The sequence below is a fragment of the Lepidothrix coronata genome, unplaced genomic scaffold (genome assembly GCF_001604755.1).
Source record: "Lepidothrix coronata isolate B3197 unplaced genomic scaffold, Lepidothrix_coronata-1.0 Scaffold30, whole genome shotgun sequence".
NCBI lineage: Eukaryota > Metazoa > Chordata > Aves > Passeriformes > Pipridae > Lepidothrix > Lepidothrix coronata.
This window is the reverse complement of record NW_016690210.1, coordinates 4522085-4549038: the sequence shown is the minus strand read 5'-3', so window position 1 is coordinate 4549038 and position 26954 is coordinate 4522085. Positions and strand designations below refer to the sequence as shown.

At 38.7% G+C, this 26954-nt stretch overlaps 1 protein-coding gene across 1 annotated transcript in view; it reads right to left on the bottom strand.

The window, feature by feature from the left end:
• Positions 1-26954, bottom strand: part of CASK (calcium/calmodulin dependent serine protein kinase) — a 202930-nt gene that overhangs the window by 112460 nt on the left and 63516 nt on the right. The window contains exon 3 of the mRNA XM_017810874.1: positions 4457-4562. Coding sequence (XP_017666363.1) covers positions 4457-4562 — 106 coding nt within the window. The remainder of the gene's footprint in view (positions 1-4456; positions 4563-26954) is intronic.

The following is a 26954-nucleotide window of genomic DNA, read 5'->3' as shown; positions in this document are numbered from 1 at the left end:
TGACAGCTTTGAATTTGCAGATGACCTAATAGGATGTGGGCTATAGCTTAATTTATTGATGAAGAATCAGAAAGTTTAGAAGAGCTGCTTTATTTAGGGAGCCAAAGTATTACTTAAAAAAACAAAAAATTAAGAGTTGACATATTACTCGTAGCTGAGTTTACCAAATTTTGTACCATGTATGTTCAAGGCTTGTGAACAATGGCATTTTTTCCTTCAGCTGGACAGTTTTTATATACTTGCCATCATCACTTACCTCAAATAAACTTCCATAAATTAATTTAAAAACTACAGCATTTAGCTTTTCTTGAAGCTCTGTGTAGTAACCTCTCCAAACTAAGACCAAAAAAAGTCCAAATAGTCTTATTTGCACCCAGGTTTTAGTTCATTATGAACAATTAAGTGATGTTCCCAAGTTTGCCTTCTCAGCATCCGTTCAGAGGCTCCTTTAGACTGAGACAGCCTTTCCTCACAGGAGAGCTGCTCCATCCCTCTGACCATCTTGGTGGCCTCCTCTGGCCTTGCTCCAACAGGTTGATGTCCCTCCTGTGCTGAGGACCCCAGAGCTGGATGCAGCACTGCAGGTGGGGTGTGACCTGAGCAGAAGGGCAGAATCCCCTCCCTGGCCCTGCTGCCCCCACAGTGCTTTGGATGCAGCATGTTTGGCTTCCAGGGCTGTGAGTGCACATTGCTGGGTCATGTCCAGCCTGTCACCCACCAGCACCCTCACAAGCCCATCAACTTATGCTTAATGCACACCTAAGTAACTGCAAGCCTGATAAAGTACTGCTTTTATGGATTTTGAGAATTTAAAACTAAAGCATTTTTACATGTTACCTAGATTAAATGGCAAAGTAATATGTATACAACTATATATATATATATATACATCCTAACTGCTAAATCTAAATGGATCAGTTCTTCTAATGCCCCAAAAGACAAAACTCTCTTAGAATGCACTAAAAAAACCACAACCCACCTATGTATAGTGGTGAGACAATATTCTGCAAATGACCAGATATGAAGGTATCTGCAATCCACTCACTGCTCCTCTCTGAGCTCTTCAGAACAAAAGTACTCTCAGTCCACACACTTTGATTATAGTGAGGATAAACTGCATGTAATGCACTCTAAAATGTGGTTTTCAGACACTTCAAAAAGGAATATTTGCCTTGTTTTAGAAACATTGCAAGTAGCAGAACCTAATCAAAGTATCTCCTTGATAAAAATCAATGATCATTAGAAAAAAATGTAATAAGCAACAGAATATAAAAGTGATACTTGTACAGCAAACAGAAAACAGCATTCTATGTAAAACCAGGAGGCTCAGCAGGGATCTTGTCAGTCTCTACAAATACTTGAAAGGGAATTGTAGCCAGGTGAGGCTCAGTCTCTGCTCTCAGGTAAAAAGTGATAAGAGAAGAGGAAATGGCTTCAAGTTGTGCCAGGGGAGATTTAGATTGGATATTAGGGAAAATTTCTTCATGGAAAGGGTTGTCAAGCACTGGAACAGGATGCCCAGGAATTGATGGAGTCACCATCTCTGGGGTTATTTAAAAGATGTGTAGATGTGGAGTTTAGGGACATGGCTTAGTGGTGGTAGTACTGAATTAATGGTTGGACTTGATGATCTCAGAAGTCTTTTCCAACCTAAATGAGTCTATGATTCTATACAGAGCTGTCAACAAATAACACCAGGAATGGGAAAGGAAACGGCAACTGTATGAGAGGGAGTAGAGCTGGCCATTCTCAGATGTAAGGCCTCTCTAGAGCCTCCAAGGGATCTTTTCCATCAGTGTAAAGAGTCCATTACCCTTCTAAGGGGCAGCTGGGGTATGTGTGAGGGAAATCATTTGGCACAGGCACATCCTTTCTCATTTATGATGTAATAACATCTAAGTACTTTTAAAATAACAATTTTACTTCAGCAATAAGATTTTCTGGGATGGAGTCTGCTTCTTACTCTACATATGCACTTCATCTATTACAACCCACTGCTTCTCTGCAGTTTAATACAGCAGCACCACATGGGTGACTGCAACCTGCTGGTAACACACATATGGCCCCATTCTAAAGACTGCTTGAATTTGTGAATAAATAGTGGTTAAAGACATAGCTCAATTTTTGGTGTTAAACCTCATTGCTACTGTTCACGTTCATCAGTGCTTCTATGAATTGCGATTTGCTTTTTTAAATGTTTATTTTAACCAACGTTTTCAAAACTGGGCACAAATTGCATATTTTCCTGAGCGTTACAATCTGTTGTTATCAGGTGTATGCTACATTTGCCTATTCAACTTGTACTTTTTTGTATCAATAGATTTGGCAAGATATTTAGGGTCATCCCAGCAGCTGCTCCACTTAGCTCACAGACTATGAAACAGCAGTGGACCTGTGTCTCATTTACAAGTCATGGCACGAAGTTTTAGGTTCAGTTATTCTGTGCATTTCATGTGTTGGGCCTGAAGAGCACCTGCCAGCCCATGAACAGCTCATCACCAGCTAGGTTTATATCTCCTTTGCAGATCCGTGGTGTCTTCCCCTTCTCAGTAACTTCTGAATAACTAAACCCTAATGAATTCACTTTATTAGTGAGGACAGAACTTCGTTGCAAATCAGTTGAGTTTTGTTACAATAACAGCATAACGAACAGGAGGCAGTATGAGGGAAAATAAGTTACCTAAATGTACACAGATGCTTTTCTGCTAACTACAGGTTTCTTAATATGGTCACAATTATACAGTATGTCACTAACCCACGCAGACTCAGACCATGCTGTTCTTACTCCACAGCAAACATCAGTCTTCTGCTGAATCACTTTACCAAAGCATCCCCTCCAGCATAACACATTGTGCCCACAACTTTTCCATTCCCTGCCACATTTGGAGCACAGGTGTTCCTACTGTCTCATTTTCCATCAGTCTTTGTTACAAGAGAGTGATGTTTTGCAGTGTACAAAGAAAACAAGGGCACACATATGGTAAACAATTATTATCCTTCAAATAATTTAGCCTCGTAATTCCTTCTTTCATGTGGCCTGAAGTCAGGTACAGCATTTGTGTAGTAATTCTAATTGTTCAGACTTATTTTTTATGTATACAAACATAAATTATAATAGGCCTGCCATTAAAAAAATAATTACTGCTTTTGTCTCATATTTCTGAGCTATCAGCGTAGTAAAAATAGAAGCAAAACCTTTTTTCCATTTCAAAATCTTGTTAATTATCAGAGTATGTCTCCCCAAGGTGTACATAATTATTTCATAATAGGGTAATTAAAGTCCCTTGGTCCGTGCTTTGGGATTTACAAAATAAAAATGCAAAGTCAGTATTGAATCAAAATGTACAGAGAGGAAAGCATAGCATAATTATTTTACAAAATCATAAGTTTATAAAATCACCTAAAAAAAAAAAAGCAGAAGATTTTCAAACAACAACTTTCATCTTTACCCAGGTTTTTTGCCATTACCTCTTGCCTTTCCATTTCCTCAATGTTAAAACACGTGAGAATTGTTTTTAAAGTGCATATCTCAAATCAAATTCTTGGCTCTAGTGGACAAGTCAATCTGACCTAACACACTGGCATGATGTGGTTGCTCCACCATAAGCAGGTAAAATGCATCAGAAAACTTAATGGAGGAAGATTAGAGAAATTCAAGAGGTACAGACATGTATGCCCAGACACACTGGGAATGAATATATGTGGAGCATAAAAAGAAGAGCTGGTAGGTAGAGAGCAGAGAGAGAAGGAAGATCTAACACAGAGCACGCACAAATTACCATTGTGCATGTCTGCTTTTGTCCTTCCCATTTAGATAAAACTTAACTCTGGAAGGACTAATAATTTTCCCTCAAAGAAAAAACTGGTGATTTAGGGGCTTGCTCCCCTTTTTTATTTCTTGTTGTTGATTAAAAATACCTGTCCACTGCTGAAGTCGTGTTTTGGTCACCCTTCTGACTAAACTCTCACATTGAAACTTCCAAAACATATCTTTTAGACAAAGGCCTCTTTTAATTTATTGTGAACAGTTATATTGACTTATAAGAATATCTAAATACTCCAATACGCTTTACTTTTTTTATCTAATAATGCAAAAGCAGTGCTAAAGTAGCAACAATCTGGAAAAAAATAAAAACTTCACAACTGGAACAGAATATCATCAGCTACCCAAGGATGATGCCTATCACCAGATTTTCAACTTGTTCTCATGAACCTTGTTAGGGACACAGCAGCCATCAATAAACAGCTTCCTGTCTTTAGAAAGCCCTGATGTTCACCACTTTGCCAGTGGGACAACTTTTTTAATTTGAGACAACCTGTTCTTGCCAGAAATAAACATTTTCATGGCACTCCAGACCTCTGAGCTACAAAACACGCAGGTGTGAGCAGACACGCTTGTAGGATTTTATTTAGTAAATGACAACAAAGAAAGGTAAAATCAAAGAGAGAAACTTACAACTCAAAGACCATATAAAGCATTCCATCTGAGCTGTATGTCTCCAACAGTTCAACAATATGAGGATGCTTCAGCATGTGACAAATACTGGCTTCTCTCTTTAGATCTGTGGAAGATAAGAAGGTAGTAAATTAGCTATTATTCAATAAAAAAAAAATGAAAACAGAACACAATGTTTGGAAAGATGTACACATCTGAAATTTCTAATAAATTCATTAATCTTTATAAAAGACACTGATGAGATGGTATTTAATTATGCCACTTTAGAACTTTAGTATGAAATTAAGTTAAAAATCTCAAATAGATCTCAAAATATAAACACACAAAACAAATTCATGAAGTGACTTATTAATAAAAGATCTATTTGGTCATAATCTGAAAAACTGCACAGTAGTAAGTTCTTTTAATGCACATATGCAGACTACACCAACATTTTCATCCTAAATATGCAGTATCACTACAAAGTTATCCCCAAATACAGAAGACAGGCTCTTTCACCACACTACAGAACTATTAAAACCTGGAGGTCTCCAGTCTGAGCCGCCTGCTCAAAGCAAGGTCAACTAGAGCAGGTTGCCCAGGACCACACCCAGTTGGGCTTTGAACATATCCAAGTATGGAAACTCTACAACCAGTCTAGGAAGCCTACACTGACACCTGACCACCCTCATGAGCAAAGACTTTTTTTTCTTATGCTTAAATTTCCTGTAGTTTACTTCTTTAATGGTGGTTATTTATTTTTAAATCACAATATATGAAATGACACCGGCACAAATTTTAACCAGCATATATTAGCTTGTATCTCTAGAGAAGAGAGAGAAAAGCAGAAAAAGTCATGACTAAAAGAAGAGCAGAAACCACCCTGAAATCTCTCAAAGCTTGAGAGATTTTGTTTTCAACTAAACAACACTCTTACTTTTTATGATCACAAATAAATCCTTCTGCAGGTATAGAAATGCAAAAATCCAAACCACACTGAATTTTCTTTCTTCTGTGTTGAAACTATTTGATATTTTTGTCATTTAATCATCCCTGAACTTTTTTTTTCTTTTAACTTATCCACTAGGATTCTAGAAAGAATAGCAAAATCCTGAATGAATAGTCTTGATGATAACCTGAGAAGTGGGGAAAATATCAGTCTGAATTCTGAAAGAGACATTTTCCTTTTCTATTCTCTTTCTATACAACTGTTCATTTTTCAAGAACAACTTACCTATGTATTAATGGAAAAATAAAAATATGGTGTCTTGGTTTGAAACTGTTCTCCATATTGTTGTGTTACACTAAAATGACATTTAAAATGCACTATTTTTACATGCCCTCTTACATGTCTAACATGAATCAATGACATTGAAAGATACAAGCAGCAAGATGAACATTCTTTCATATGAAGCATTTAACAGGTAATTCAGATTTATGCTAGACTTTGGACCTTCCAGTCATCCATAAATCCAAAAGAAATGCTCAGAGTTTGGAAATGACTGAATTTCAATCCAAGAAAAACGTCTGGATTCGTGAAGTGCAAATTTCCTTACTAGAACTTTCATATTACACCTGCATTACATGAATCCCCCCTTACAATCTAGCAAATACAATCTAAAAGCAAAATGACAGAGCAACCCCTTAGAAACCATTATGTAATAGGAAGGGCAAGCAGAGCAGCAAAAAGAAGCATCTTTCACTGACGCAGAAGAAATTAATGTAAAATTTGTCCTTTATAGACAGATGAAATTCTGTCCTGTAAGAAAACAGCAATATGTCTTTCACTCCTAAAAATACTCACGTATCAGTTCTTACACCACCTTCATGCAGAGCAACTCCTAAAACCATATTGTAACATTCCCTTCCATCACACTTAGGGTTTGATTAGTCATTAAATAGTTACCCCTTCTTTTCTAGGCAGAGAGGTTCCCTGAAATGCACATCCAGTCTTTCCTAAATAGGATCACGGATAAGCACACCGAGGCATGGCATGGAAGAACAGAAAACTATGTGATTCTGTGAATGACCATGATCTTCACAAAATACAGTGCTTTTATTTTGCCTCTTACTGTATAATGACTTTAATGCTACCACCCTTCACTATGATCTCCAATATCTATTTTAAGTGGAAGGCAAAGAGAAAATCCAACAGGAAATTACAGAAAAGTCCTGTTTTCTCTACAGGTAAAAATTGTTTTCAAAATAGTTTATTTTGGTTGCTTCCTTTATTTAATACTTTGTGGGCTTTATTTGAAGACAGTTAGAACTGAGAGGAAGAAAGCATATGCTGCCATTTCCCTCATTCCTCTGTGTAATATTGGATGAGTACAACAACTGCTCACAGACTGAGCACCAGCACAAGAGGAAGGACAAACAAAATGGAAAATAAAATCTCCAAACAGGAAAAAAAAAAAGAACAGAAATTACAAAACAAGGTTTTGTATGACTAAGGGGTCTTAGGGCTAAGTGCAGAACAAACTCCCATTTTAAAAACACCAGGGCCTTGTTCAACAGTAGACCTATTAAGGAACAAGAAAACTAGGTATAATGAGACAGAAAAGTACATACCACATTGATTTAACAAAGCCACAGGGCAGAAAAGAGATGATGAATTCTGAAGTATATTTGGATTGTGACCCAAACGTCAAAATGTGTCATGTTTAAGACCAGTAAAAAGGAAAAGGGAGGCAGGAGAAAAGGCAGAAATGGCACATATATTTCATTGTTTTCACTGAAAAAAAATGACATCAGCATCTATTCAATTCTTTATCAAATGCTTTTACCAGAATGAATTAAATTTCACCTTCACAGGTTCCTCAGAGGTAAATAAAATCCCAAGTACCTACAGATACTGTTTCAGTTGTCAATGCAACATAAAACCAAGCAGATGTTTAACTGCAAGCAGGTGACCGAAAATTTCCTAAGAAAAATCCCATTATTATCTTCTGACCCCCATATTATTTGTAACTTATCATTCTGAATATAACACTGAATGAACTATTTGTTGTTAAGTTTTCTAAACCTTTGCTGAGCATTTTAGCAATGTTGTGTAGTAATAAAGGTCCCGGACACAGATCCTATATCAAAACAGGCCTTTCACATTCCAAACAGCTACAAAAGATTCAGAACAACTCTAGAATCTGCCAATGCAGCAAGTCAGCTTTAAGCAGCAAGAGGTGACATTTTATTTAGTAATGGTGATGTGTCTCATATTTACAACAGTCTCCTTCACTAGGAAACAAAATTGAGCTAAAAGAACATACCCTAAGGCAAGACAAGGTCTTGGAATTTAAACCAAACTGTCATCTTTTACTTGCTGGACTATTTAACTTTATGTCTGAATCCTTTTTGAAGACTTCATCTATTCATTTTTTCTCTTCTTAATAGAACTGAAGAAATTACTTTCTGGTCTGTTCTTTAAGACTTCTCAGTCAGCACTTCTTTCAAAATTAAACATTAATGACAACGGTGATAATAAATAGAATAGCAAGGCTTAAAAGCACAAGCTTTAAAAGTTTATCTGGCAGCTGCATGAAAGGTATCGTAACACAACCAGAAATAGGGAGAAAAACTTGGTGTTTCATTTAACTTGTTTAGCACACAGGTTGATATGTTACATCCTAATTTGAAAAGCATTTAAAAGCTGTCATTTTACACTAGTGTTACCAATAAATGTTCCAGAATTTCAGTCTGTTTACAAAACTATGAGATTTTTTTAGCAACAGGAGAGAAGTTAAAGCTTCCATTTTAGCCCTGGCTAATTATTTAGAGGGTGCTAAAGTTGTTAAAATGACATGAAAGTTCAGACTTCTGTAACAAAGGAAAGTTCAAAGATGGCAAGGGGAATTCCCAGCAATAATCACCACACAGAGAAAATGCAGCCTCAGGAGTGGATAGTGACAGCAAAAGTGAATTGTTGGAAACACTAAAAAGATAACTTCTCTAAATAATCACAAAGAAACATACATCAGTCTTTGATAGAAAATATAAAACATGAGCATCACTTAAAATTCTCATGGGAGTTAACAATCTAATATCCTACGCATCTCTGACGATTCTGGCAAACACCCAATTTCCTTTCGAAGTCTGATACCCAAGGTTTTAAAACATCTCAAACACAGCGAACATATTTTCAAAGTATATTCATGGTATCCCACAGCATGGAAGAATCAGATGCTCTCTAGCAGCCTACATTATAGCACCATTTTAGTACCTTAAAAGTGACATGCACAGACTGCAGCAGCCACATCTTTCTGGGGGAAGGACAGCACCAAGTTTCTTAGCAAGATGGAAGACACATGTCACTTTTATATATACACAATTCATTTATATACATCCACCATTCTGATTTTCCTGATTCAGCCCTTTAAAGGATTACTTCCCCAGCCACAGCTCAGGTATGACAGTATTTTGAAAGGAAGTAACCACATCAGGAGTATACTTCTTGCTTAAAATACTTCTATATATTTTGTACAGTGAAAATATGATTATATTTTAATTTAAATAGATATGGTAGTACTAAGTTTTAAAAGGAAATCAATATGCTTTGTTCACTTGGTTGTGTCATGATCACCTACCAACCTTTGGTGCTCATCATGGAGAAGCTCCCAACCATCCCAACTGGAATTCTTTCATATGCAACTAACCTGAATTATGTGCTTTGGACACGTGCCTGATGCACCACCTGAAGTATGGATAATGCAGACACTGAGACCTCAGAAGCACCTGTTTCACCCTAGAAACACATTGGGCTTAGTCCTGTGGATTAGCCTTTGCCAGCTGTTAAACTCCCACCCAGGCTCCTGCTCACCCTCTGCTCTCAGGTGGGCAGGGGGTTAGAAAATACAAGTAACAAGAACAAGAAAGCTCATGGGTTGAGACGAAGACAGGGAGATTGCTTATCAGCTCCTATTGTTGGAAAAATAGACTTACTTGATGAAGCTAACTTAATTTTGGCCAGTTAAAATAAATACTTATTGATTTGGGCAGAGGTAATCAAAAAGATAAACATGAAACCAACAAATTTCCACCCCCCTTTCCCAGGCTCAACTTCACTTTTCACTCCAGACCCCTCTGCTCCCCAGCTCTGAGTGGTGCAGGACGTGGGGGTCATGCTCTGTACACCACAGTGGGTCCTCTCTGCTGCTCCTTCCTTCTCACACTTTGCTGCTGCTCCAGCAGGGGCCATCCATGGGCTGCAGGGGATACCTGCTCTGCCATGGTGAACCTCCTCCTTCCCTGATCTTGGTGTTCTCCTTGTTCCACGCTCCCTACACTTCACTCCAGTGCTTTCTACCCTTCATTAACTGTATTTTCACAGAAGCACCACAAGGCTGATCAGTTCAGCTTTGGCTCAACTGGAGCTGTCTGAAACCGGCAGTCCCGGAGCCTCCTCCCACAGAAATTGTCCTTGAAGCCTCCCATTACCAAAAACTTGCCACTTATATTTAATACGGGTCTGATTCATTTTCTGCACTAGACACAGTGCTTCAAGGGGCTAAAAAGGACCCAACTCCTCCAAGCCAAGCACACCACCAAACACCTCTGCCTCACATCATCCTGTAACAAGCACACGGCACATCCTGCACGACAGCAAACTCCAGTTTAACCAACCACACTGTACCTGAGGCCACGCTTCCAAAACCACGTGAACTTCCTGGGCAATACTAGCTTAAAAAATTTCCCTCTCTCCTCTCTGTTTGCTCATTCCTGCTGCTCAGTGAAAATTACTTTGAGGCTTAATTATCCTAATAATACAGCAAGGAAGTCATAAAAGCTCGCAGTGCAGCCAACACACTGCAACAGGAACGAGCAGCTGGAGGTGGGAACATCCTGTATTGACATTGGCAATGAAACTCCCATATTACAGAACCACAGCAATGTTTCTGTCCCAAAGATTTGTCTTTTTTTTTTTTTTTTCCTTCCACAAGAGAGTACTCCCCTTTCTCTTAATTAAAACGGCACCACCTGCCTTCCTGGGATATGTGAGCGACTCCTCATCACACAGATACATCTGACCAGTTAATGACGCTTTGCCTCAACAAGCACTAAAAGCTTTCCTGCCTCTCCTCCCACGCACTTTGGGGTGGCTGAAGCTCCACGGTAGCCAAGCTGATTTAACTGCCGGCTGTTTCCCCCTTCATCCCACACACATTCCTGCCCTGTGTTCCACTGTGCAGAAGCCTGGAGTTTGTCACACCACACACCAAACCATTTCAGTGTTAATTCAGTAAAAAAAAAGACATTAATTTTTGTCTCCGCTGGCTCAGTGTCGTGCAGTTTTAGCACGGGAAATGGCTCGGTGAGCAAGTCAAGTATGTATATACAGTTAAAAGAAAGGAAAGGAATATGGAAGGAGAAAGTAAATAAGGCTGGGAAATGCAGCATTCAGAGCTGCTGCCAAAACACCAGTACGCACCTTTCCCTTCGAAGTGTCTCCATTGTCACTAAACCTTTGTTGCATAATCAATCTGTACCCTAGCAAACACCCTTAAAACACGTACCAAAAAGAAACAAATGCAGATAGCTGTGAGCCGCCCTTGATAAGAACACCATGGTAATCAACAAGTGCAGTGCCAATGTGAGATAATCCACCTCCCGCCAGTATCTCTTGTTTTAATGCTGCTGTAGCATTTGGAAACAAAACATTGACATGAAGAATGAACAACCTCATTACAGCTAATACTCAATAACCAGAATCCCTTTCTGAGCCCCCCCATGCAGAAACCTATGGAAATCTTAATTTCGTGGAATCAGACTTCATAGATGTTTGCTAAATCCTGTATAACTTCCATTTGGTACTCTATTCTTCCTCAGTGTTTGGACAGAAATATAAACATGTTAATGGCTTTTTAGCTGGAGCTGAGTGTCTTGGGAGACTTACAAGGCAAGTTTCCTACCTCACTTTATGCTCTGTCAGCTACAATGAACGTGAAACTGGGTGTGAAAAAAAAACCACTTTTCTCTCACAACTTCTGATACATTCACCAGACTTGTCCAGAATCATGTATCTGACAGACACTGTAAGTTGCTTTGCATGGCTGTGTCCCATGAAAGCAACTCTCCCTCCTTTAACTCATTTTCTTATTTTTACTGGCTGCAAATAAGCAATGATTCATAAATAAGCTGGTGTATTTTAGGTAATGAATCAACTTGAACTAATAAAAATGTTTAAGAATGCCTGAAAGAGTATTAATATCTATCTACTGCAGATAATTAAACCCAAATAATTTAATTTTATTTAATTAAATGATAATTCTTAGTAACTTTTTACAAAGCACCCATCACGATGAAAGAAAAAATCCATTATTTTTCAAGCATGAACAAAGCTTGGATATCTCTCATCTAAGACTTTCCACATTCCATGGCCTCTTGGTTTATACTCCACAGCAGGTTCATTGAGGTAGGGGAACACAGAAAAGGGGGAAACATAGAAAAGTTAAAGTAACATTTTCTGGATCATTACTTTTTAATTAATTACACGGAAAATCTGTCTTTCAAAATACTGTTAGTAGTTTTCTCCGCTCTAAAGTAGCAGTCTCTGGAATGTTTCACAAACTCAAGAAGGGACACGATAATCATAATTAGGGTTACAAACTCCATAAATTAATTTTAAAAATGTCATAAGTTTGGATTTCCAAACAGAAATGGAGTTGCTGCTGAAGACATTCCGTAACCTCTGCTGTAAAATCTGAAACACTTTCCTCCTAACATTCTGTTTTCAATAATTAATGAAAGGAAATTGAAAACAGTCATTGACTCTCAAGTCATGATCAATCAAGTTATGAAAGTGGGTGCACTATTGATAACCTTATTATATTAAATTCCACGTTCCCACCTGTTATGCAGCACTGCATAGCAGTCTGAAACCCAACGCCTTCCCGAGTATCACAGACCACAGGCTTTTACACTGCAAACCACAACTTAAAACACTGCAACGCAATGAATTCTTTAACAGAGGGAAATGGAAGGGTGTGTGCAGCAGCAGATCTGTCACAATATGCTGTGAAATTTCTTTTAAAAATAAACAAACAAACAAACAAACAAAAAAACCCAGAGAAAGAATTAGACACATGGTGTGTACTTGGTAAAGGAATGCTACGTGCTTGGCTGGAACACTGAACTGGCAAAATGCTCAGCTGTACGGTCACAGTGGCCTTTACTGAAATAACTGGAAGGTCATAATTTCGTAAAGTTACAGAGTGTGCTTTACTGTAGTGAAAACTCACCAATAAACACTTAAAAGTAGCAGCCCCATTAAAAGCTGTTCCCTCCTCTGTCAGTTCATTCTCCTCTCCTGCACCATCTCTCCCTTCATCCTGGTGAAACCGCTTGTGCAACTGCACCACAGACAGAATCGAGGTATTGATCCACCTCAACTGCAAGCAATCCTTTTTCTTCTCCCCTTAGAGCTGTTTTTCAACCAAACTTGTTCTGGCTAGTCCTGGGAATCTGCACAAACACCTAAGAGCACAATAGTGTTGATAGCCCGGCAATAGAAACAAATGGGCCAGATTACAGCAGCAATTCTCACCTCGACATCAGCACTGGCTTAAAATGTTTGACAATATGTCACATCCCAACAGTCTACAGCACTGCTGTCCTCCTCCCAAAGAGGAAAGAAATCAGAAAACTAGATTTCACAGTATTATCAGGAAAGGTTAACTTACAGTATGTTTAACTGAAAGTAAAATTGAGACATGAACTTGCAAGTCAGGACGTATTTCTTTTTTCTCTCTGTAATTTCCTGTTTATGCAACTCCATGTCGACATGCGTCCCTACAGATTTCTCACTAGGTGGCAACCCAGCTCCGACTTTGATCTCTGTGTACTCACTCAGCAGCTGAACACAAAAGGCGGCTGCATCTATATAGCTGCAAAGAGCTTTATGTTTGGCCAGTTTTATACCAGTGAGCTGATTAACGATGATTACAGTTCAGACCTAAGAACAACAACAAAAAAGACGCCACTTGAAAATAATTAAAGTACTTCCAGTGCTAAGACCTTTTTATCCAGACTGTGTGGGAGACCATTCTCTCCTCTACGCCTGAGGAGCTGATGACCACACACCAGCATCCACTGCGCTGCACACACGGAGAACTGCACATGACACAACTGGAATGTATTTAAACAGTTTGCTCACGTAAGCCAGAAGTTCTTTGTTTAATTCACAAGCTATAACAGAGCAGCGTGTTTACTGCATCGAAGTCTAGCAAAAAGCTTTAGAAAGCTAAACCCTGCAAATAGTTCAGTTTACATCACTGGGGTTTCTCCTTTTTAAAGGTTAATCACAGAGGGTGGACTTCTTTTGTTTCATTTTTTGTATATTTTTTCATTTCAGGAGGGTTCTTTTTGCTGCAGGAGTCTGTACACATGTATGTGTGTTTACGGTTTCTCTCCAGCCTTTGGACAGGGCAATGCAGATAATGTATCATCTCGGAATGTGCTAAAAGCATCATTATTAATGTTATGTTCAGATTGGCACAACATCTCTACACCAAACTTTGACATCTTTTGGCCGGAATTCACTCAGGCTGATCAAATTAACTAAAGGTTATAGACTTTGCAGTCCTTTAAATGAGTTTTTAGTACTCATGTACTAAAATGTAATGACATTACATCAAGTAAATGCCCTCAAAGGCAATGGAACATTATCAAGAAAAGAATGCTAGTTGATCCTGAAAAATTAAGTGATTTCTCTTGCTGATCACTCTTAACATTTGAAAGGGGGTGTGTGTGTGTTTGTTTGTTTGAAATGCCTTTTCTTCTGTGACTTAGCCTTTACCTAAACGTAATGACAGGGAAATTTATTTTTTTATATCATCAAAGAATCTCAATTTTACAGGAAAAACTCCGGAATTTTAAAGACACAAAGGAAATCCATTCATAACAGATGCAGCTAGTCTAGACAAAATGTCTGGAACTCGTACTCGAGGAAGGGTTAAATAGCCCATTACACTGAGCTGCTGAACACTAACAGGCAGAAACAGCCCAAAGGCACTCAGGGAAGGGATCTGACTGCCTAGGATGTTTCTCATAGAGACAAAATGCACTTGTTTGCTTTGATCAAAGTTTCTTTGGTCTTCAACTGCCGGGCTCTGCATAACCAACACAAAACCAGTTGCACACTAATGCTAGAAAAGAAATCACCTCCTTTGCCCAAGTCTAGACAACCCAGGCAAAACCAGCATCTAAAATATCAATCTACTCTGAGGAATCTAATTCCACAGTGCCACACAGCTCAGTGAGTGACAGAGTTTTAGTTGTGGTACCTGTGGCAACGCAGCACAGGTCACTTTGCAACTTTTCTCAGGTAAAATTGTGCAAACTGCAGTAAATGCTGCTGTAAGGGACAGCTGAGTTCTGAAAGGTCCCTCCAGAGCACACAAAACTCAGCACAAACAGCATCTACAGTGTGCTCCGAGTAATAGATAATGACCTAGCAAACGTAAGGATGACACCAATTCTGTCCAACTAGGAAATCCTATCTGAACGCTGGAGAACAACTACTTGAACAAAACTTGTTTCTGGTTCAGTGACAGAACAATGTGAGGAACCAGAAAAACATTTTTAAGCAATAGTAATACAGGATACAAAAAGAGCTAGTCTTGGTTTGTTCCACTTCTGCCCATGCTTCTTTTCACAATTATTACCAAAAGTCATAGAATTTTTTTTCGTTTTCTTTGTTAACTGAAAAATTATAAAGCAAGTTTCGTAAAATGGTGTCCATGTCTTAGTTCAGTAATTAAACAAGACTTACTGAAGAATGTATTCTTTACCAGCACTTTGAGGATTTCACCCTAAGAACCAAAAAAGTTTTAACTACACTTGTTGCTACTTATCAAATATCTACAAAATACTTTTACATACTGTCTATTAATTTTGTAATGCTTTAAAGAGCACATTTTCCCTTTTTTGCTTGTGCAGTTGCAATTCTCCTCCAAGCCTCTGAAACCAGTGCCCTTAAAATATATCCCCTTTCATTCCACAAAAATCAGATGTTAGTGATGAAAGCAGTGCAACTGAATTCAAACTTGTTTCCAGCAACATTCAGGTCACAGGTCTAGGAATAAGGTTGTAACTTGCTTAATTTGTCTCAGATTGCACAACAGACTGAAAAGACTGCTAATCTTTACAAACTGTAAAGCAGAAAAAGTTGATAGAGGTAACATATTCCCATAAAGAACCCACCCAGTGACAATTTTGCCTATTAACTGATTAGAATCCTAACACAATTGCAGGTCATCAGAAAAATATTTTCTTTCAAAGTATTCACACACTTCTCACAATATTTACATGATGATTTCTCTTCACCAATACAGATACGAAGTTTTCTTCTTTAATCTCACCAAAGCATTATGAAAAGAGTATTTAATCTTCCTTCTTTACTATCTGCTGATGAGCAAGAAACAAAAAATACCTAGAGTTCTTACTTAGCAAAAGCTGAGTTAGAAACACTTTGGTCATCTAATTAAATCTGTGAACTTGGGAGATTATATCAGAAATTATCATGGAAACAGTACATCTGCGTGGCCTTTTTAAAATAAGTTCTGAGGGAACTTCCCACTGCCCCTGAACTCCCAGGTGATGCTACAGCAACAATCACACAGTAATACACAAAAATTTCCTTCACCGTCACAGGGTATTTTGAGGGACTGACATGGATCTATAAAACCTTGTAGTAACCAGCTGGGGATAATGGATTGCTCCTCCTGCTAGACACAGCAAAGATTATTTAAGTACTTACACTCATAGTACGTAATGTAAAACACTGATCTCAAATGGAATGAACTTTTTTAAGGTGTTAAAAGGTTTGGCACAATTTTTTTCCAACAACTAACTTGTACTATCTCACTCCACTCAGTTGGCATGAGATCTACTTTCTTTCATTGGTGTCCAAATCTGAAATGATGATCAACTAGAATAAGAATAAAACTTTATAAATTCTGCCCATTTTTCTTGCTCAAAAGTGTAAGAGCAACAATAAGCTTGCACATATATGAAATTATCAAAGCATATATCCACTAGTGATAATAATTTGCATCCTCTCTGCAAAACAGCTTTATAAGAGCACTGTAAGGAAGAGTTAATAGGGTTCTTTCGTTAAAAGAACCCCAAATTTCCTTTCCTCACAAGTAAAATATTTGTCTAGGATAAAGAACGTAACTGATATGATGGAGTACATGGAAATGTAAAATGTAACACATCAGTCAGCTGAGTTCAGAGAGTCCTGACCGATTCCCCAGATTCTTTAGACCACCTTTCCTGTCAGCACAACAATCAGAGCTCTCTCTTTACATGACAACATGGCTCTCAGGCTGAAAGCAGCATTGTCTGCAACCTGAAAATGATCTGAAGCTCAGTGAGTTGCACAAGATGTTCTCCCCACCCTTTCTTGAAGAAGGAAGCAAATCCTACTTCTGCCTCTGACATCCCTCCCCTCACAAACAACTTTTGGTGAAAGAACCTGATCAGTGTGTCTCATGCTGCACAACCAGTTCTTATTTGTCCAGAATACTGCAGACGAGGAACCGAGGCCGGGAGGGGTGTACACGCCACTGTAGAGAGGGGATGAATTATGAACCTGTGGCTTTGACATAAAAAGTCAAATTTGCAAATCCATGAGCTGTTTATGCAGGCTGAATATGTATCTGCAACAGTATTAGAAGTCTGCTCAGGTCTAGCAGAATTTATTAGCTTAAATGCAGTATATGCATAACAGCTATGCTGCTTCAGGGCAGATGATACAGTATAGTCTCTGCCAGTCAACACCTGGATTAATAAGCCATGATGGACTTGACTTGGCTCCATGTAAGATCACCTGAAAGTCAGAGGGACCCTGATCTTGAGGGTTTATTAGCTCAGCTAGACACAAGCCATGGATATGCTAATACACACTCCCAGAAATGGAGTGCCAGGAAAACAGGGCTGATACTCTCCAAAGGGTCAGTTCTGGACTGGTGCTAAGCTAGAGCTCACTAGCCTTGACAGATAATCAAAGCACACTGTACATATTTGGATTTGTACACCCACATGCTTTTAAAATGTACCTGTATTATTGCACCTACTTTTTTCTTATTAGCTGCAGTACCTCACTCTCCATTTACATGGAGAAGTAAGACTTGGCTGCTTAAATCATCCTGTTGCGTAAATCTTCATTTATGAAGAACTAATTAGGGAAATAAAATGGCCTCAGAGCACAGAGAAATTCATATGGTTTATATATATCCTATTCTTTACACATATTACAGTCAGTCTGAAAAGCCTATTTGTAATTCCTAGATAAGCAAGATTTAAAAACAGAGTAAACTGCATCATAACATTCTTAAACTGAAAAAAGAAAAATTAAAGTTCAATGCATTTTTTACAACTTTGAACCTTTAGCAATGAACCTCAGCCTAAAGCTTTGAACTATTCAGCACTCTTGAAAATTTATTAAATTAAATGAAACCATCTTTCCTCTTTTGTTTTCCAAATGCCACGGAAAAATCACAAAGCTGGAATCCATTCCAACCTTTTGTTACTCCAAACAATATTACTCAAGTGATTTGTGCCAACTTAAGAACAATCATAGACACAAAAGTGCTGTGAGCATCTGTCATAAACCATTTTTAAGAGTTTTTGAAAAAAATACACGTACTAAAAGTGTAAGAAGCTATACACCAAATTAAACTTTGAGGACAGTTACAAAGGCCCGTGGATTTTAATGAAATCATTGTCTGAACTTTAACTTACTGTATGCAAGTACATATTTGACTGCAGAAATGTAACAACCATTTCTCCTACAGACTATTTTCTTTGTTTTGCCATTTTTAAACTGCAAATTTATCCTCAAGTTTCCAAAATACTGATAAAATTCACATGATAAAAATTACATAAAACCTGTAGCCTGCTAATAGCAATGAAATCTGATTCATCGTCTCTAGTTTGGAAAAGGATTTTAAAATACAAATCTATTATTTACACATAGTATAATTAATAAGCATAAAAATGGCAAGAAAATGTACAAAAGCTTCAATTTTTTTAATTTTAAAAGTTCAAAAATTTTCTTCCTCTTCTAGTATACAAATATCCCTCATTACTGTAACACATTTTCACTAAAATTACCTGATACTGCAAGTTACAAAACCTTTAGCAGTAACTGATCTTTGAGTTGAACTTTGATCCCTCTTTGAGTGGGTAAAATCTGTTGGAGAATGGACTTGGACATTGAAATAATGTATCTGCACGGTATTGGATGAAAAGGAAAAGCAATTCACTTTCTATCATCTCGCAAGATCTAAAGAGTCACAGAGTTGCAACAGGATCCAACAGAGACCTGCCCGGACAGCAAGGCTTAAGCAAGGCCTAGAACAGAGCTTGCTTGTTTAAACAAGCTTTCCTGAGCCCTGATACCTGGAACACGTCCTCCTTTTCAGAAACAGTTCAGGTTGATAGAATGAACCCAATTGCTGTAACAACCACAGCAAACCACCCGACCTCAGACCACTTTTCTGGGTCAGCCTTTGTGCAAAAGCCTCCAGACCAAATGAAAATGACAATTTACATCTCAATAGTGGTGGAACAACATAAGTTACTCTATGCAAACAAAACAGCTCCTTTGTCCTCCCTGTGCCACTTCAGAGAACTGACAGCTACCAAGATCACCAGTTACACAAACAAGTAACAACACATAACCAGACTGCAAAGAAAATTAAGTGTTATGTAATTGTAGTCCTTAAAATCTCTAAACTATGTTGGGAATTGGGTCCTTCAGTTGGTTCAACTTTTCCTATAAGAAAACATCAAAGTGAACACCAATTAACTTTACTACTAACATAACAAGAGTGCCTGCTGCCAGGCAGGGTCCATCCAACTAGGAAACGAATAAGATTCCTTAAGCTCTCACAGCCCCACACAACTGCAGTGGAAAGTTCAATCTGTAGGAATACAAAGTCAGAATTCTAGTTCACCTGGCGAGGTAAGGAACTCCTACTCTCCCCTCATTAGTTACAGAAAGGGCAAAACAAAACTGTGCAGAAGTGCCACCAAGCATCTACAAAACATAAGTGGGGCAAGTATGGGGTGATGCACAACTCAGAAATTTTGTGGCAACTCATCCAGAAGGAGGACAGAATCTTCTGAGACATACGAAGCAAATCCTGAAATCGGCATTATCCCAATAAAACCAGTGCCCTCATATTTATCAGTTCCAGTTTATGGTTACAGTGATTTCAGAACTAAACTAAGTGTAATTAATTTCTGGTTTGGGCCAGTGGATCATGAACACAGCCCTTGTACTGCACAAACAAAGCATGTACTGGAACTGAAGGTCCAAGGCTTCTTACTCAGAAGAGTAATCACAAATTCAGAAAAACAGAATCCTCTTCACCTGACACGATATTCTGGATAGATTCTTCAAGAGGAGCTACATCTCTTGGGCAAATGCAGCAATCAGTTTGCAAGAGGCAAAAGTGATAGTGAAGAGCAGGGCTGAGAGCAAGGGGAAATGAAGTTACTGCAATGTCACATGAGGATACAGATTTGATTCAGGATATGAACCTGCCTTCCTATCAGCAAACAAACTGTCTCCACAGCATGACCAGCTCTAAAGCTCTGTTCTACGACAAAACATTTCTAAACACTAACCCAGAAGGTACCCAATTTTATAAAGAGACCATCTCTCCCCATGAGGTTTTATAACATTTAAAAACCCCAATTTTTCCTTTAGTACATAGGAGAGCGAAAAACGTTTCAAAATGTAAAATATTTTTATTTAAAAATCCCAGAATAGATACTAAAAGGTATTTTTTTCCTCCAAAGATCATTGCATATCTTGGCACATGTAAATGCCCTCAGTCCTCAGACCAGCATTTGCAACTCAGATGAGCATGCCCTGAAGCTGTGAATAGCTTTGACTGTTAGTGTACAGCCCATAATTCCTCGAAAATTACTAAATACAACAGAACCAAGGGAGAGGTTTCTCTTATGCTGTAAGACACAGGGATAAGCAATGAACAAAACAGTGCCCTGCACTGAATTCCAGATATATTTCCCATGCAATCCATTTACCCAACATTACCTGACATCAGCAAATAACCAAGTCTTCACACAGGAATGAAAAAGCAAGACTGGCAAAGACCAAAATGAGAAAGAGAAGCAAATTCATACAAATTCATAAGAGAGTGGTGGGGTGTGTGTGTGTGTGTGTGTGGGGTGTATTAGGCATAACTGGCAAGGTGTTATTCCCCACGCAGCAAGGGGCTGCAGGGTGCCCTCAGTGGGAATAGATGAGGAGGTTCCCTGTGCCAGACACAGCTGGCTCTGGAATGGACCCAGCACAGGACACAGCCAAGACCCATCAGCCACATGTGTGGTGCCACTCAGCCAGAGGACTTCAGAGAGTCTCAGTGAAAACATATTTAAAGAGGGCAGTAAACAGAAAAAAAAAATCACAAAAAAACATAAAAGAAAATAAAAGGAACAAGGCCAGAAGAGTGAAGAGCCAGAAGAAAAAAGGAGCAGGCTGGAGCAGGAGGAAAGGACAGAGGCTGGAACAGAGCAGCAGCACCAGCAAGGAACAGGTACAGCTCCAGAGGGGCTGCTACTAACTCAGAATGTGCCAACTATCTCCTGTCTGCCCATGGCCTTCCCAAAGGCACCAAGTGCTACACGTGGCCAGTGGGATGGAGACCAGGAAGGGGGAGGCAAGAGATGTTTTGCCTTTGTTAACGGATGATAAATTAAATTGATTGGAATTCCCCCCAGATAAGTAAACTCTTCTTTTGTCTATGTGATGGGGGAGGGAAGGGATGTTTACACAAAAGGAGCAGATCCCAGCTGAAAGAGCACCCTCAGTAAAGCACACACTACCCTTAAGAGGAGTTAGTCATACAGGCAGACCACTCCAACAAAATAAGACATAACAAAACCAGGAAATTGGGGGCAAAAAGCCTGGTAAGTCCAGAAAATTTCTACAATGGAATGCATATTTTTATCTTTAAATCATATTTAGTTGCTCACCAGTCCTACCAAATAGACAGGAACACAGATAAGGACAGAAGCTTTGATAAGAGTTGAGGCTTTCTCCTCTCACTCCATTGTCCATGTTACCTTGTGCATGCCCTTTCTCCAGTTAGCTTGCTTGTTATTTAAGGAAAAAGAAAAACAAAACAATGCCTATGAGCTATTTAGGAAAGAACCGAGACAGCATTCACAGTTATGCTTCTACAGTTCCTACTCTAACCCCAGACTGCATTTCTGTGTTAAACAGTCATTGGTAGCCCTTACAAGAAGTGAAAATCTCTTTTCCTTGCTAAGCATGCCACACTGGATTATCTCAGATTCTAGAATAACACACAGCAGACAGGTATTCCTCTAAAGAAAATATCAAAATTCCCAAGTGAATAGATTCAAAATATGCTTGTTTGCACTTTCCCCTTAACAAGTAACCCTAGCAGGTTTCTAAGTAAGGTGCATTTAAAAAAGGAAGCAAGCCAATCAACAAGACAGCAAAGTAGGAGACTTATGGTGTAAGTCCTCTGTTCATCTTTTTTCCCCAACTTCAGTTAAATCAAATCTGTCCAAAGGTAAAAAAAAACACCAAACCCAACGCAAATGAAGGAACAGGACTGCAGAATAAGTAACTTGGAATGAAGAAACAGGGCTTTCCCACTCCCTTCAGCAGCCAGGAGCTGTTCAATCATCTCAGCCCTACTGAGGGGGAAGGGGGAGGAGATGCAAAGCTGTGATACTCACCCACACACTGCACAGATGGTAAATGGTATCTATTAGTCCTAGATGTTAGCATCCTACAATTCCAGGGAACACTAGTTTCTTTACTGGTTTTCCCCCCCAAACAGATAAGCTTTTGAGAGGTGATGGTGGGTGCCCTATCACTCTGCTGCACGAGAAGAATATTGGTTCTTGTAAAACTACAACACCTGAGATGAAAAGCTTCTTTCCAAACACGTCAGCCCCACTTGTCCAGCCCTGTGCTGGAAACACAGGCTCCAGTCTGGCACAGTTTTTCAAACAGAACTACGAGGACAAGAGAGGATACAGCAAAGATAACCTGTACAGACCTGAAAACAGTGATGTGTAACACATACATGGTGTAATAAACATTTTTGTGGTTGCAGCTTGGATTCAAATACTAATTTGATTTGGCATAGGAAAAAGTCTACCTCACTCAGGCAAAGTAGGTATTCATAAGTCATTTTCCCTATCTGTAATGCTATAAACTGAGGCAATATTTTCACTGGGATCTGCAATTGTTCATTGTCACTACATCACAGGCAATGTGAAAAGTGACAGACATTAGGAAATCAATAATAACTGGTCCTGTCACGGTAGATAAAACAATATATATTTTTAATCTATCTTTATTTAGTTAGTCTTCTGAGAAACCAAAGGAAATCAAGAAGCTTTATATTGCTGACTCTGCTACTGACTTTCTGGGGAACTTGGAATTTATCTTTGAAGTAATTTCTCAATTATGTAAGGCATTAAAAATAAACCCTCATCTAAGTGCCTTAACAAATGCTAAGACATTCTGAAACAACAAAACATTACTTTTTAGCACCAGTCTCATTTGCAATTGGGCTTTTCCTTCTACAGCAACTTCAAAAACAGAAAAAAAAAATTGACCACTGAATATTTTAAGCAAAACAAATACACAGAACAAACCCCACACCCCAACTGAGAAGCACACCATAAATCTTACTCATATATGAAGTGATCTTAAAAAACAACCTCCAATAAAAATCTCTGTCATGGATTTTAAGTTAACCAACCAAACCAACCATAGATCACAGAATTTTTATTTACATTGCCAATTTGCTTACTGTCACTGTGTTTATTTGTTGGTTGGATTCCTATTAGGAAACCAAGTACATACAATATATTCAGTGTGAGTAGACTGTCCCTGATAAGTGTCATCATGAAAATAAATGACTTGTAGCTGGAAAATGCCCTGCCATAAAGTGCTGTTTCAGAGTGCTCAGACTGCAGTTACACACAGAGCTGTTTAGAACAGGTCTCTCTCCTAAAGCCTTTGGCACTTTAAAACCCCCAAATTGCTAGGTTACAACCCTAAGAAAATTCAAGTATCTTGCACTGCTTAGTTAAATATGATATAATATTCTCATCCTTCTAACACTTAACTACGTAGTTAAGTGTTAGAAGTGTTTTAAAGCCATACATCTTCCATTCTATTACTCTGAAGTGGGGAAAATTACAGTTGTTTCAGTCAAATACTTAAAGTTATTGGTTATGCATGTAGTAGTTTTAAAACATAGAATTAGGAGGAAATTCAATGCAGTATTAAAGATAAAATTTAATTAATATAAAACATGTTCATTCAAGTTTCTATTGAGTGGATTTTTACCTTAAATGTAATTGTATAGACAATAATTTATTGCTTGTACTCAACTTCTTTCATTCTATTAAAGTAAGTAATATACTAGAAGACAATTGATGATAGAGATGGTAGAACTCGAACAACAGGTAAAATGTGGAAAGTCTTTAAGAAACAGAATTGAGTTCATAGGTCTCTTCAGGACTTTCAGGTCTTTGACTTATTTAAATTTAAATACTTCTCTTTACTGGGAAGCTAAAAAGCTCCAATATTCTACTGTGTATGTTAGCCATGATATATTTTACAAGATAGCTTCCAAACACAAGTATTTCCACCTGCCTTCATATCAAATAGACCCAAATGTTTCTGTTAACATTTCTTCTTTTTTCTCCAAAGATTTTCTTTACTTGAAAAGATTACAAATCTTTACGTTTTTTTCCTCTTCTGAAGCCATCCTTACCCTGGAAAACAGCCATTGCTTGGCTGTGTGTACAGCTGGACCAAACCCACTGACTTGCACTCAAGCAAGGCAGATACTTTTTCATCTGAACAAGTTAATATGTGCTAACACGACGTAAACTGTTTAATTCTCATGAGCAATTGACATACTGACATAGATTTTAAACTTCCTTCTCAAAGTATTTCCATTCTCCCACACTCTCCCACATAATGACATACTGTGGAGATCTCTCAACTTCTACATACTTCATGTATTATTCAAAAGTATTTGCTGATGCAGATGTTAGAATGAAAATTTCCATGGAGATCAGTTTTTGGTTTCTACAACTGTAGAAACTGTAGATTGTGATAGTTTGTCACTGGTCTTCAGCTTTACCATTTTTTCCATACTTAGTTTTTCAGTTTGAAGACCAGTTAGGTGGTAGGAGGATTGTAATATGTATGTTGATTTTATTGAACTGTCCTTACAATCACCAGTGTGTAACTGATGGAGGTAAGACCTTCTAGGTACAAAGACTGATACAACTTGAAGCAACTGGTATCATCCCTTGGGCAGTTATTTTGTATTTTCTTAAGCAATTGATTATGAAGCAGCCTAGATCAAAACCGATTTTGATTACAGGTATACATTCTTGTTTATCTCCTGTAATTTTCATAGAAGCACAGAATGGGTCAGATTGGAAGGAACCACAGTGGGTCTTCTGGTCCAACCTCCCTGTTCAAGCAGGATCATTCCAGAGCACATGGCACAGGATTGTGTCCAGATGGTTCTGGAATACCTCCAGTGAGGGAGAGTGTATATCCTCTCTGGGCAACCTCTTTCAGCACTTGGTCACTGCACAGGAAAGAAGTTTTTCCTCATATTCAGGTGGAACTTCCTGGGCATCAGTTTCTACCTGTTCCTCTTGTCCTATTCCTGGGCACCACCAAGCAGAGCCTGGTCCATCCTCTGACATCTCCCCTCAGATTCTTACAGACGTGAATGAGGTCCCCTCGCAGCCATCTCTTCTCAAATCTGAACAGGCCCAAATCCCTCAGCCTTTCCTTATTAGTGAGGGGCTCCAGTCCCTTGATCAACTTTGTCACCCTCCACTGGACCTGCTCCAGGATCTCCAGGTCTCTCTTGTGCTGAGGAGCCCAGAACTGGACACAACGCTCCAGGTGATCCTCACCAGGGTTGAGTAGAGGGGCAGGATCACCTCCCTGACCTGCTGGCAATGCTCTTCCTAGTGCAGCCCAGGATCCCATTGGCCTTCTTGGTCCCCAGGACACTCTGCTGGCTCCTGGACAGCTTGTTGTCCATCAGGACCCCCAGGTCCTTCTCCACAGAGCTGCTTCCCAGTAGGTCAGCCCTCAGCTTGTCCTGGTACTTGGGGCTGTTCTTTCCCAGGTGCAGGGCCCTGCACTTGCCTTTGTTGAATTTCAGAGAGTTCTTCTCTGCCCATCTCTCCAGCCTGTTGAGGTCCTTCTGAAGGGCTGTGCAGCCCTCTGGGGTATTGGCCACTCCTCCAGCTTTGTGTTGTCAATTAACTGATTGTGTCATCAATTTAACTGATTTATGAGGAAGTATTTTTACTTTTGAACTGCAAAAGATATTGGACTTTTTGATGTAGAAGGGGTTTATTCCGTGCCTGTATGGAAATTATTAGGAATATATATATATATATTTTATATTAAAAACATGCCCCCCTTTAAAACACTATAATTCTTATTCCCATCCTATTATTTAGGGGGTGCATCAAGGTTTTCTAACACATCTTTACTTTTGCAAATTTCCATTGCCTATAGCTCAAACCCATGTTCATCTACAATTTAATAAAAATATCAATACATGCAGAAAAGCTCCAAGAGAAATGTCTCAAGCTGATTTGTGGAAAGATTGCCCAAGATCACGATGTACCTAACTCAGCAGAAGACTGGAAAGTACAGAAAGAATAGGAATCTTTGGATCTATGTGGATCTATGGATCACAAACCACAAATCTCACTTTTGAAAATGAAATATTTTACACAAGATTTGCACAGCACATAGACTGTCCCAACCAAAAACCACACAACCAAAAGACAGGGGTTTTGTCAATGTTCTACTGCTATGGGAGGACACAAGTTTGTCATCCTAAAAACGAAAAGCAGTATAGAAGGTTGATATTGCACCAGGATTATTTATCATATCACCGTGACGTACATTTCCAGATTCACAAAACAACAAACCCACCATTTAAGAGTCAAAGAAGGTTCTCTTTGGATCAGTGAATTAATAGAAATTGCAGCTCAGCTGCAATTAATCTTGGGTTTTGTTGATTGCACAAACCAGAACAGAATACAGGCTCCCATGCAAACAGAAAATATTTGAAAATACAGCTGATGCTTATTATATTCCCTGAGTAACCAGCCTGAATTACGGCAGACATAGTTAGATCCTATTTCTGGACTATTGGCAGGATGTTAGATGAGTACAGACTGTGTACAGAGACAGAACTGGTTTTGGAAAGCATTTTCATTTTTCAGAACAGAAGTTGGACATACCTCATGAATATTGCAAAGAGACTAAAGACAACAACGTTTAAGAATGAAGACTTGAGAGCATTGTTAAAATAAATGTTTTTAGAAGCACATTTCCAGATTTTTTGCATAAATTGAATTATGACTTTGCTTGTTCTGTGATTTATGCTGAACCACAAGCACTATCTGAAAATGTTTTTCTTAAATTCAAAAATTCTAC